Below are 13,264 nucleotides of genomic sequence, written 5' to 3'. Positions count from 1 at the left end.
TTTAGATGGAGGTGGAAGGACTCCAAGGAGGTGGAGCCACGAGCACAGCGGTAGCAGCAGAGGTCCACACCACCCTTCTTCAGTGTGCCTGTCTTCAGGTACAGAGAGAAGCCCTCTGGGTCCTGAATACAGGTGATGTGTCTCTGCTGCTCCTTCCAGACCTGCTGAATGCACTCGTGGTCCACCAGTGGTCCTCCCAGAGTGTCCCTCCCCTTCTCACTGTCCATCTCATCCACCAGGGCCTTGATCCTCCTGGCTGTCTCCTCTGCTCCCCTGGTCCTCTTGCAGCAGTGAAGAGCCAACTCCCTCCTGGTGATCATCTGGTCCAGGGCCTTCTCAGAGACTGGACCAACTCCCTGGGCCAGAAGCTGCCCCTGCTTGGCCAGCCTAAGAGCAGCAACATCTGCCGGATCAGCTCAGAGATGCACCTGGACAGAGTTCATGTTCTCTGTTAGACTTAGACTTTAGACCAGGGGTGTCAAACTCATTTTGGTTTAGGGGCCGCATTCAGCTTAATCTGATCTCAAGAGGGCCACACGAGTTAACTCATTGCAAGATTAAATAAAACTAATAAAAGTGGACTTGTTGATTTTTATATTAAGTTAATTTCACTTTTACACATTATCTTATGAATAACCTCAGCGTTTTTAAGAAAAGTATGTGCAATTTCAACAATACTTTTACTCAGTTAAACATTTACTTGTGCATTATGCATAAGAACTGATCACAGTGATTGTACAATGTTGAAAAACATTTATTCACATTTTTTGGAACTTAAAAACACCGTCCTGCATGACAAAATACATCAAACAGATAAAAATTAAGAAATGATGATTGAAATGATTGAATTTTTCCACACCTGAAGCTTAATCTGCTAATTAAAACACAGCGCCCCTCGTGGACAATATAGGAACTGCATATTTTCAATTAAATGAAGTACATGTTTTTTTCAATAATTGTTTTATCATTCTCTTCCTTTTATCTTGTCCACTTGTGAAAGTCAAATATGATGAGCTCTTTGTGGCATCTTATTGCCACATGGTCAGACAGGACACTGGAAAAAAAAAAAAAAATATATATATATATATTTTTCTTTTTTTTATAATGATAATGCATTTAGCCACAGGGCCGGACTAAATTGTTTGGCGGGCCGGATCCGGCCCGCGGGCCGTATGTTTGACACCCCTACTTTAGACAATAAATATACAAACAAGATGAAGACTTTACCTGGACAGTGGAGCCATGAATATTCCATACAGCTGATGAGCCTCAGTGGTGACTCCTGCTGCAAAACGCCGCATGAAGTGCCAGATGTCCAGGCGCACCTGAAGCTCCCTCCACTCAGCGAACATGGCCCTGACCTGTGACTGTCCGTGGGGGCTGCAGCAGTCCCGCTCCACATACATTATGACAGGAGGCGCCACTCCTGCCTCCCTGTAGCGCCTCATAAGACCAGCCGCCATGGGCCACAGTCCATGGCCCTCTGCTGCTGTCAGGACCCACACCAGAACCTGGCCGTGCTCGTTGCCCACATTGGTGCACCACCCAGCTGTGTTGGCAGCTGCACCGGCCACTTTCTTGGTAACCTATGTAAAAAAAAAAAACAGTAAAATAAGCACACATACACCTATCTATCTAGATATATATCAGGGTTCCTACAGCATAAGGGAAGTTAAATTCAAGACTTTTTAAGACTTTTTAATGCCACTTGAAATAAAAAGTTAAGACCAACTTCACGATAAACAAGATAAACCTGGTTGCGACAACTTCACCCAAATGTTTATTTTAACATAAACCATTACTTTGTGGCCCAGTAGACATGTTTAAAAGTTTGAAAAACATTCCATATAGGAATAACGCTAAAAAACACACAAATTACAGATATATTTTTAACAACTACTGAACTGAATGCACAAACTTTGTTTTGTTCCCTACTAAAATAAACTATAAATCAGTATTAAAAACCACAACATAACCAGTGCCAACTCTTTTTCGCAGTTATGGTCCGGCCGCAACAGTTTTTATTGCTTCCGCTATCGGGACGGAACCAATAATAGTTACATTGAGCCTTTCGGTAAATTAAAAATATATATAATTGTGTCAATTATTTTACTGTTTGGTAAGGATTACAAAAACTAAATCCTATTTATGACCTGGTAACAATTTTAAGACCTAAGAAAGACTGATTTAAGACATTTTAATGCCAATTAAGGCCTTAGTTTTATATTACAGAATTCAATGCCTTTTAAGACTTTTTAAGGATCCGCGGGAACCCTGATATATATATATATATATATATATATATATATATATATATATATATATATATATATATATATATATATATATATGAATGAATAAAAGCAATTACAATCATTCACATTTGATAGTTTTTACCTTTTTGGTGGAGTCCATCTTGAGCACGGAGCCAAACACAGAGGTTATTCTGGCCTTTACCTCAGGCAGCCGTGACAGGACGTCCCTGGCGTACACAGCCAGAAGCCACTTGGGTTTAGGGAGGGCCGGGAGGGGCGGGGGGGCAGAGAACACTGGCGGCTCGACCAGACAGGAGTCAGTGAAGGGCTCACAGGCAGCAAAGTAGTCCAGCGTGCGGCGGGTCCACGCTGCGCTGTGCTCCTCTTGCAGCTTCTTGTGAAGCTGCGTGACGCTGTTGCCCTGAGTTCTCTCCCGCATCAGGATGACCACTCTGTAGTCACATGAGTCGCTACGCTACAGACAGGAAAAGAGCTCTGCTCAGTGTTTATTAAAGGGATGCAGGACATTTTCCACCATTTAGTTTAGTGCAGCACAAGCATATTATAGAACATTGCTGTTATCATTAATGTGTCATGCCTGTATGTCAGAAGGGCGGAGAATTTCCTGCTGTGTCCCATGTCCAGCTGTCCCAGGATGTCCAGCTGTCCCAGGATGTCCAGCTGTCCCAGGATGTCCTCTGACCCAGGATGTCCAGCTGTCCCAGGATGTCCTCTGTCCCAGGATGTCCTCTGTCCCAGGATGTCCAGCTGACCCAGGATGTCCAGCTGTCCCAGGATGTCCAGCTGACCCAGGATGTCCTCTGACCCAGGATGTCCTCTGACCCAGGATGTCCAGCTGTCCCAGGATGTCCTCTGACCCAGGATGTCCAGCTGTCCCAGGATGTCCAGCTGTCCCAGGATGTCCTCTGACCAGGCCGGATACTTCTTCTTGCACCCTTTGCATTCTAGATACTCTGAGGTCATATCATACCACCATCTATGTCCAGCACCTTGACCACAGTGCTGTACAGGCCAGCTGCTGTCAGCCTGTGACTATTGCAAGCTGGCTGGACACAGATGATGGACAACATCTTCAGAGGCATCCAGAGAAACAAAGGGCGGCAGAAGAAGAGATCAGGAGAGGCAGGAGGCTGGGTGAAGGTGGTCGGAGGCTGGGGAGGAGACCACCAGGAGGTGAGCTGTGGCACCAGCTCTGGCTTCCCTGTTTTAGGGTTAGCCCTGAATAAAGCCTTCAGGATCCAGTCCTGCTGGAAAGATGGAAGATGCTCCTTCCAGTGTCCAGGAAGCTCTGCAGGGGGCTGGAACACGGGGCCAGGAGTCCACAGGAGGAGGAGGAGCAGGAGGAGCAGGAGCAGGAGGAGCAGCAGGAGGAGGAGCAGGAGGAGGAGGAGCAGGAGGAGGAGGAGCAGGAGGAGGAGGAGGAGGAGCAGGAGGAGGAGGGCCTCTTGAGGCTGGAGTGGAAAAAGTTCCAATTAGTTTGTTGTTAAGCACAGACTGTCACAGCCTTTCTTTTTCAGCACTACCAGACAGCTACAAAGCTACAACGTTTATTGCAAAGCATGATGGGTAGGAGAGAGACAATATGATGAGGAGAGGGTGAAGTTATGGAAGGAGTCAGTGAAAAGCATTCTGATTTTCACCCATGCACCATTAGGTCAGATAGAGCGGCAGCAGGTGGAGTGGCAGCAGGTGGAGTGGCAGCAGGTGGAGTGGCAGCGGAGGAGGAGGAGGAGGAAGGAGCTGTCACAGTGGGCAGGTGGGCTACAGCTGAAGCCTGCCTCTTCAGCACATAGTCCTTGAAAAGGGCCATGTTGGTGTTTGGCCTGGCCTTTGCTGTCTTCAGGTAGGTGACCAGAGCCTGGGCCTCCTTGCCTGGCTCCTCATACACCTCCTTCATGGACCTGCCCTTGAAGTCGCCAAACTCCACCATCAAACACCCAGAGTCACCGCTCCTCTGGGCCTCCTGGAGCAAGGCCTGTTTCTTCCCATACACCTCCACAGCCTCCCCTATCTCCCTGATCTGGGAGGTGTACCTGAGGAACAGGTGTTTGCTGGCCGACAGCGGCTCCTCCCTCTCCTCCTCCCCCGTGATGCTGCTGACCAGCTACACCGCGTAACCCAGGGAGTTCTCCAGCAGCCAGCGGAACCTCTGGTTCTGGTGTTTTCCAAACTGGATCTTACAATGAGCCAGAACCAGGAACTGGTCACCAGGATCCCCTCCGTTCTGCCTCACAAAGGCAGCGGCCTCGGCCAGAACCTCCTCCTTACGCCGGGCCCTCCCGGCCACCACCACCGTACTCCTATTTGCCTCCTCAGTCGGCCCCATCAGGAGTCGACCCTGAGGAGTTTTACACAACACGGGATACGCATACATGATCTAAAAGGAGAGCAGCATAAGCACAATGTGACTGATAGAAATATCATTTGAAATATTGCACGATCATTACTCTGGATTTTTATGTCAATTTTTACAATCAGTATTTAAAGAACTTACAAATGAGCAGCAGCATTTATTTACCATTTACTGATGCTATAAAGCATCACCAGGTATCAAATATTGTACTATACTGCAAATAAAGTGCATTGTTTTAGGCGGGAATTTAAAAAAAAACATTTTATAATAAACTTTTTTGCAATAAATGTATTAAAGACAAAAATAAGACTTGTTGGTGTTGTAGTAACAATATTATATTTAAAACCGCGCTATTTTAGGCGAGAATTAAGTAAAATTAATTAAATTGGGATATTAAAAATAATTCTATCAAAAATTAATCAACACTTGTTAATATAATCGTGTTACTTGTTCGTATAATGTTGTTGCTAGAATACCAAGTGTAATTTATATTTATTTTCTTGGCGGGAGGTACACAAAAATCAAAGGAGCCCGTATTTATGATCATTCATAAAGTGTAACTTTAATCTGAATAGCGCTAAAGCGGGGCGGCCGGCGCGCACAACCTCCGCGAAGCGCGCATTATTACAGCAGCAGCACAGCGCGATCAAGTGTGATCAAGATGCAAACTTGATCACATTCATGTAAAATATTATTATTACTGTATGAAAAAAGCGTGACGGTCGCTGTACAAGCTAGCGACAGACACAACGGCTAAAACCGAGACGGTAACAGAAAGAGTTCGTATCAATCTGCCGTCTTTGCAGCATGCTCGGTATTTGTAATAAACAAAGAGAGAATATTCATATATATTTTAAACTTACCGCTCGCCAAAGTAGTCCAGACAGTTGTCAACGTAAAGATGACTGCGGAGCGTCTTCCTCCGAGCGCTTATGAGGGATCCGGGTGCTGGAAGGCGATTGGTCAAATATAAGCCCACCAGCGGGGCAGGTGATTGGCCGAGCGCCGGCAGAGGGCGCGCAGCGATTGGCTGGAGTGGGCTTACTTTGCTCGTAGATCGGGAGACAGCAGGACGTAGGAGGAAGGAAGCGGTGGCGCCACACTGACCTCTGCTGGCTGCTTTGAGCTCTGCTCACTCAGCTCCTTGATGACTTTGTCTTTCTCTGCTTGGCTGGACAGCAGCTTCTGCAGCTGCACCTCCAGGGCAGCAACCAGGGCGTCCCTCTCCTTCCTCCAGCTCTCCATGGCCGCCTCCTTCTCCAGCAGCTTGGACTCCTGAGGAGGCAGGAGCAAACGGGTTACTGTTGGGCCCCTCGGCTGTTGGGCCAGCTCCTGGTCTCCTGCTCCTCTTACTAAGAGGCTCTGCTGGCGGCAGTAGCGCTCTCGGTCTTCTGCAAACTTCCTCATTTCCTGGTTCCTCTTGTCTTCTGCCTCTTTGGCTTGACCAATCAGAGACAGCTTCTCCTCCTGCCACCTCCTGCGTTCAGCCTGGCTCTTCTTTGTCAGGATCTGCAGGAAAACATCTTCAGTTTCATGATTTGACTGAACTGATCTGGTCCACATCAGAAAACATCTGGTTCCACCTTTAAGCTCTCCTGAGCTCGTGAAGCTTCATCCTTGGCCAGGTCCAGGTCCTCTGAGGGCCCGCCGGCTCCCTGGTTCTGCTGCAGCACCTTCTCCTTCAGCCTGTTTACCTCTGGAACCACACAGAACCGCTTTAACTCCTCAGACCTCCTGCCACTCTCACTGACTGTTCTCCAGTTTTCCACAACCTTAAACTATCTTATCGACTTTTCAGCTCCGACCGCGGTAAAATCTCGAGGTCGGGTGTGTTTGCTGACAAACTGTAAATTGTTGGAATTTATGGAGCAGAGGTTTCCTCTGGTTCAAAAGGAAACGTCTTGAATCTGAAGCAGACAACGTCTACAGGCGTGACTCCTGATGCGCTGCTTGGCAGCAGAAACGGGGATGGATGCAGAAAACATTTTAGTCGTGGTTTTAAGACGTGCCTCAAAAATCTAGTTAAACTGGTTAAACTGAAGTTTAAATCGGACCAGAGCAGCATTTAGGTTAGCATCTTTAAATGATGCTAAAAAATTCAGCATTACAAAAATAAAGAAGATTTCTGAGTGTTTATAGTCAGAGTCGGCTTTTATGTGTATTTTTATGACTGTCATGTTTGGCTGAACAGCCGATGAAGCTGATGAAGATGAAGGTCTGAGTCCCTCATTGCAGAAAAGGATCAGACCTCCTTGTTGACAGTAGCTACGTTTAAATGGACAAAAGTAATCAGAACAAACAGCCAATCGTAATATTATGATCGGATTTGCCTCAATCAGAATGAAATTGTAATCTGGTGGTTTATTCAGACTGATAATCCGATCAACGTTCACATAAACGTGTCAGGATCAAGTTAGTCTGGATGAGGCAGACTGACCAGAGTGGACCCGACGAGTCCAAGTCCAGTCTCGGCGCTCAGAAGACTAACAAACTCGTAAAAAACTGCTTTGTTTAGTATTTTGTGTTGTTCAGCAAAGATTGAAGTTCTTCTTCTGTGTGTTTTTTAGGGAAACCTGATAACTGCGCATGTCAGAATCAAAACAGGATGGATCCTCCTCAGAGATCTACCTGCTTTTAAATGTAGAAGCTCATTACCTGTCTCATCCCCACCAGGTGTGCTCTGTCACCGCCTCTTCCATATATGGGCAAGAGAACCAGCGCACAGCGCCCTACTTCCTGGACAGCAGCCCCGGCTACAACCTGAAGAGAAACACTTTCATAACTTAAGCATACAATTATTTACACCTCAGTTAAATAAGGTAAAAAGACAATTATTGTTTTCCCAATTAACCAATACTTACGAACAAATCTCGTCTGAAACACAACGTGAAAGATAGTAATCAGCCCACAACTGCTCGGTGCTCACTGATCTCTATTATACACTAGATTGATGATTGGCCCTAAAAACTGAAGTCACTGGCCGCCATCTTGCTACTCCCTACTCTCACAGAATCCCACAGGATTTGGTTGCAACAACAAGCAGTTTTCTGTCTGTGTGAAAACGTTTCACAGGTAATTCTACAGTCAGTGGATGTACTAACACTATCAACTACTACGAAATTAGATGCTGAAATATTTAGCTATTTATTCATATTAAATATATATATGTATATATAAGTATATGTATATGTATATATGTAGACATAATTGTAAATATATGTTTATGTATTGTTATTTATATATTTATAAATGTTATATATATATATATTTAAATAAATAAAATGCTAAATATTTCAGCACATGACTTTCTCAGTACTTGATAATTTTAGAACATAACATAAAAGTATATAGCATTTGACATTTTAAAAGTTTTAAGCCCCCCTGAACATGAGAAAATCCTCGTTATTCGATGCTGTAGCGCACATATTCCCCAGTTACTGGAGGAAAATAGGGAGTACCAATATGGCGGCTGGTGGCTTCACAGCGACTCGTTCTAACAGCGGCTATTAGCACTCCAGTGTATAATAGAGATCAGTGATCAAAACCGACTCATACAAAAAAAACAACCTGCATAGAGCAGCAGCTTTTACATTAATCTATTTCTCTTTTTATACATTTACCCAAATCAACTGTACAGTATTTATCCTCTTTTTAATCTTAAATCAAACGTGAACCATTCAAATTGACAAAGTATCACATAAAGCTATAAAATTAATGTTTAAACAGCCCACACACACAAAATGGTGTATATGAATTATTTTAAATCACATTTCAATCATGTTTGTTAATCATTCATTACATTACTGTCACTCAATAACTCAAAAACACACTGTTGCTTCTTTTAGCTCATAAAACCAGCTCGCTTAACTATATAGCATTAGTTGGCATATAGTAATAGTACAAATCACATACAGCAATAGCTCAATTAACAGATAATTTACACAAAACACAATTTTTTACATCCTTAATTCACTCATATACCTTCATCTGTCTCCAGCTGGTTTTAAACATCGTCTCCAAGCATAACAATATAACAAAGATACTTTCTCCATGAAATCAGTGAGCAATCAGCCAGAATCAGCAGTAGTTAGCATGCTATGCTAAGCGCTAATCATCATTACTCACCGCAGTTTTCACTCGACAAAACACAACAACACGGTGATGTCCCGCAACCAGAAACCCTCCTGGCAGGTGCAGATAATCTCCTAGGATCAATAACTCAAGATATAACACAGTTTTAATCAGTATTTACTTAGTAACTAGTTATATTGACGCCTCCTGTTCTAACTCTCTCTAAACTGCAGTAACGGCATCAGCGCAAAGAGAAAAAAGACAAAAGAAGAAGCGCGTAGAGCTTGTAGTTGTGAATACGCTCCCTGCTGGCAGAAATATGGAACTACAACAGAAACAAACTATTGAATATTACAAATAATACAAAATTAATATTCTGCCTTTTTTAGATCACAAGGGAAGTGAGGAAAGCTTTTCCAAAAATTCCAGCCATCAGCTTTTCTACATCAAAAAGAACATGGAAAAGGAAAGAGTTGCTCTGGGTGAACAAATACTGACGGCATCAGGTAGGACCAGGCAGGGATTTTAGGGCTAAATATTGCCATGTATAGCTAATATATAGAATATGCAACTAGAGTATATTGCAAAGTGGTAAACCTTGTTTCAGTGTCTAAGCTCTGTTTAGGGAGATGCTACAAAATCTGCTGGCCACGCCCACATTAAGACATTTATGTCATGTGGAATATGAAACGCATGGAAGTGATAAAAGCCGACTATTTGATGACATTTATAGTTACATAGAGACAAAGAAAAAGAAACTTCATGTCCTGTTAAATCCCCAAAGAATGTTTTTTAGCCTGTGGAACAAGCAGTGATCAGGTAATGCTCCACAATAACCACACTAAAATGTTTTCACTTCAATTAGATTTTATTTCTATAGCGCCAGTTCACAACACGTCATCTCAAGGCTCTTTACAAAGTCACATTCAATCAGATCCTAAAAAGTAGCTCTCAGTGTTTCCAGTCCAGAGTGCATGTAGGAGGGAAACATTTGGTACTAAAACGCCTCTCACTGCATGGCAGAAATTGTGGCATTAAGCACATCTGTGGTCAGAAGCTTTGGGCATTACGCCATCCAGTTGAGTCCCAACAGAAACAGTTTATGAAATATGGAACCTGGCAACTTCTCCCCTTCATGATACGCCTTCACTCAAGGCTTTGGATGCAAGCATAGAGACATATGCAGCAGCTTCTTCTTATTATTTGATTATTATTCTGCTTCCACACAAACATGAGTGTCAGCCGCATCTTGGCTGAAGGAAGAATGATGAGGGCGGACTGCAACAAGTTTGGAGTTAACACGGTGAAATCTAGCCAGAGTTGAACTAAACTGGAGCATTAGAAGACAAAAGGGCAGCTAGAGAAAGCAACGGCAACGACATAAAGCAACTGGAATCATTCTAGAGCTCCGTATACGCATGAGGTGTTCACTGTCAACATCTGGTTGAAATCACTAAGGTAGTTAAAAAGATGGCCCAGACAAAAAAGAATTTAAAAGGTGCACCAAGAGGTAAAAAGCTATTTATTCAAGGATTCACAGCACACCTTCATAAATATGAAAGCATTTACTATTTACATAAACTGCATTTATTTCACATTTCAAACACACATCACTGTCACATTTAACTCTTCCAAAGAATGTCAAGAATCTTCTTCAAAATGAGCAGAGCTTAAAATGTTGGTCTCTATGTAGTAATAAAGATTCTCTGCATGTGTAACAAAGGCAGGTTTTTAGGTTGGCCCTGAAGTGTTAAGCTTTACTGTAAATGTCCCAGCAATAGGTTGGATGATGTGGGCAGAGAAAAACAGCGTAGCTGCATCCCTGTTGCCTTGCTGGCCACATCTAGCTTCAGCAGATCATTTGGTTTTCACAAACTCTGTCACACTTCATTGGGATTGTCTGCAAACTGCATTGCTTCATTATAAATATGATCTGGATGTTGACAGATAACAATGATCCTGTAGTTTAACACATAGCAGCAACAGAAAAGGATGGAAGCTTGTTTTCTATGAAGATGTGGTAGTGTGACCTCTGAACATGGAGCTGATCTTAGTGGATGGAACACATGGAACCATAAAGGTGATGTTACCTATTTTCTGCCATTGTAGACTTTGATTCATGGAACAACTGCTCCTTGTGTTCTATGGTAAAAGCAGCCAGAGCCTCCAGTTACAAACTGGCTGAGTAAATGTATTGTTTGGTGCTGATTTTCTGCCGTTTAGTAACTGAATCCTCAGCATGTGGAGCATTTCATGGTGTCATAATGGACGTGTGATCATGCTATATTCAGCTAATCCTCAGCAGGATCTGCAGCATGAAAACAGTAGACGGCTTTCAGATTGTCTGCAGGTAACTAAATGCCAGCTTAGTCAGCTACTAAGTCAGATGAAGGCCTGATTGCTCACTCGCATTAGCATTTGTAATTATTTAGTCATTTGTATACCTGTACCTCAGTAACAATGCTTATTCAGAACGTTGTGAATCTGTGAACTGACTTAGTTTTAGAGCATAAAGTAAAAATACAGGTCTAACAGTCACTGAGGGAAAGCAGATCATCAAGGGTTTTAAAATGAAATAATATTACTTTAATTGGATGTTATTGGATGTTCTGTTTTAGTGGAATATGTGAAATGAAGCGATTAGTGTTCACATGTTTTATGTGCCATTGTTATAGATATATCAGTATTTAGAATACACTGTAAAAAGATAATGATGATAATGATGATGTGGTGAGGGAAAATCCCCAGGGATTACTTCAGGAGAGTTTCCTATGAACATATTACTGAGATAACTTCATCAAAGAAGCAGCTGTGACTTTTAAAAGTAATTTCTCTGTGTTCCAAAGGTAGTAAAGTGATTGGCTGTAGAAGTCAGTGTTTGGATGAAGAACATTTACCTCCACAGAAATATAGAAAACAATACATGTGACATTCTTTGAGTTCATTTCATTAAGCTTCCCAGTAGCTGAGCTGATGTGGCGGCCATCTTACCTGGGGCTGACTCCCAGATTTTAATCATTTATTGATTTGATAAAAACTCATTTTCTGGAACATAGCTTGACCCGTTCTGTAGTTGTTCAATAACCAAATGTGACGATGAAAAGATAGTATGAAGCCAGCAAAAGCCACCTCCTTGTCCCCTAATGTGTATATTGTGTAAGTTGTTGTGCAGATCCAGGGACACGTGTGGCAGATGGTTCCATGAGCCGTGCCTAGGCTGACAAGAAGATGTCCTGAAAGCTCTGAGGGAATCCAGCTGGAACCGTCTATTGTGTTGTTGGAACCAAAGTTCTGTGGCAGCAAACTATGGAAATGTTCTTCATCATTTCAACATTTTATACTTACCTGTTTCTAGTTCAGCTTTTTTCTGGACCTTGTTTTATTTTCTGTGTAATTAGTATGTACATAGTGTGGCAATGTAAACCTCAGCAGTTTTGATCAATAGAATTGTAAAGTCACATGTTGATGAGCTTTAAATGTGAAATTCCACATCATATCTTAATGAAATGTGTTGAGTAACATCTGGAGGTGTTCTCCTGTCAAGCTGAATCCAAATTGTCCACTGAACACGTACTAAAGGTTTACTAGCAACATTGACAGCAAGCTAACATGTGAACTGTGGAGCTGGAATGTTCCAGATGCTGGAAAAGTGCAGAAATCAACGTTCCAGAGCCGTTGTTCAGGAACCAGAAGCTGCTCTCACATCAGTTTTAGTCCAGATGTTTGTGTTGCACTAAAAGCTGAAAAGATGAAAGCCATGAGTTGCTTTTAAAAGCAGAAGCTTCATGTTTCTACTGTGCTGTGTGTGATGTGTTGCCAACAATCAATGAGCTTCATGGAAGGAAAGAACGTCTGAGTCGCTGCTTTGATTTTCTTTTGCAGCTTTTCTCTGACTTCTAACTTCAGCTTTAAGCAACAGTTCTGGTTGCTGCTGAAGCTCAGAAATCTGATCCACACTTGGAGCTTTTTACTAAAAGCCATTTTCCATCAATACACACAGAACTGTTAGAGGCTTTTTCTTTGTGCTTAGAAATCAAATGGAGTTGATTCAGATCAAGTCCTGCTGGGTGCGCTCCATTGAGCCCACCTGAACACCACTGGATGGGAGGAGTGAAGATTTCAGAGCTTTCCCTCTAAAGAAGCACAGCTCTTCACAGCTCTGAGAGACATTTTCTTCACAAATCCCAGTCAGTGGCATCTGCAGACCTGATCACATCCAAACATCCCATTTTTCAGGACTCAATCATTTCATCTGTGCAATTGTTCCAGCTGCTGTGGGAAGAATCCAGCTGTGAACATCTGGAGCTTCAATGTGCCGCTTCTCTCCTCCCAAACATCCAGCCTCCACCTGTGGAGAACAGCTGGAAAACAGCTGCAGGTGGAAAGAAGGAGTTTGGACCAAGCTGCCTCCTCTCTGCTCTTTTCTCTGACTCTGACTTTAAATTCACTTTGATGGTTTGAAATGAAATCAGGGTTTCAACCTGGATCTTCAGAACATCCTCAGCTGATGCTGATTTTAACCAGAGACTGTCGACACTCTGCTCAGCAGCACTAAAATAAGGAG

General features: G+C 43.0%; 3 protein-coding genes across 4 annotated transcripts in view; all 3 read right to left on the bottom strand.

Moving 5' to 3' along the window:
• The window catches only part of LOC118558327, a 254,277-nt gene that overhangs the window by 1,550 nt on the left and 239,463 nt on the right, over positions 1-13,264 (bottom strand). The window lies entirely within an intron of this gene.
• On the bottom strand, positions 203-3,605 carry LOC118558302. 2 transcript variants are annotated; one of them, XM_036128822.1, is made up of 5 exons: positions 3,177-3,605; positions 2,854-3,017; positions 2,398-2,725; positions 1,228-1,586; positions 203-428 (listed from the first exon to the last, which is right to left on the bottom strand). In XM_036128822.1, the coding sequence occupies exons 1-5, from the start codon at positions 3,237-3,239 to the stop codon at positions 317-319; spliced, it is 1,026 nt and encodes a 341-aa protein (XP_035984715.1). In that variant the 5' UTR covers positions 3,240-3,605; the 3' UTR covers positions 203-316. The 2 variants fall into 2 exon arrangements, with proteins under 2 accessions (XP_035984715.1, XP_035984716.1); XM_036128823.1 differs by having other exon boundaries at positions 2,854-2,930.
• Positions 5,493-8,765, bottom strand: LOC118558311 (kinesin-like protein KIF20B). Its single transcript, XM_036128836.1, has 6 exons — positions 8,755-8,765; positions 7,285-7,389; positions 6,213-6,325; positions 5,983-6,138; positions 5,675-5,904; positions 5,493-5,577 (listed from the first exon to the last, which is right to left on the bottom strand). Exons 4-6 carry the CDS (start codon positions 6,034-6,036, stop codon positions 5,520-5,522), a joined length of 342 nt encoding a protein of 113 aa, XP_035984729.1. The 5' UTR covers positions 6,037-6,138; positions 6,213-6,325; positions 7,285-7,389; positions 8,755-8,765; the 3' UTR covers positions 5,493-5,519.

Source organism: Fundulus heteroclitus, unplaced genomic scaffold (assembly GCF_011125445.2).
Source record: "Fundulus heteroclitus isolate FHET01 unplaced genomic scaffold, MU-UCD_Fhet_4.1 scaffold_122, whole genome shotgun sequence".
Classification (NCBI taxonomy): Eukaryota; Metazoa; Chordata; class Actinopteri; order Cyprinodontiformes; family Fundulidae; genus Fundulus; species Fundulus heteroclitus.
This window is presented reverse-complemented; position numbering and strand designations above follow the sequence as displayed.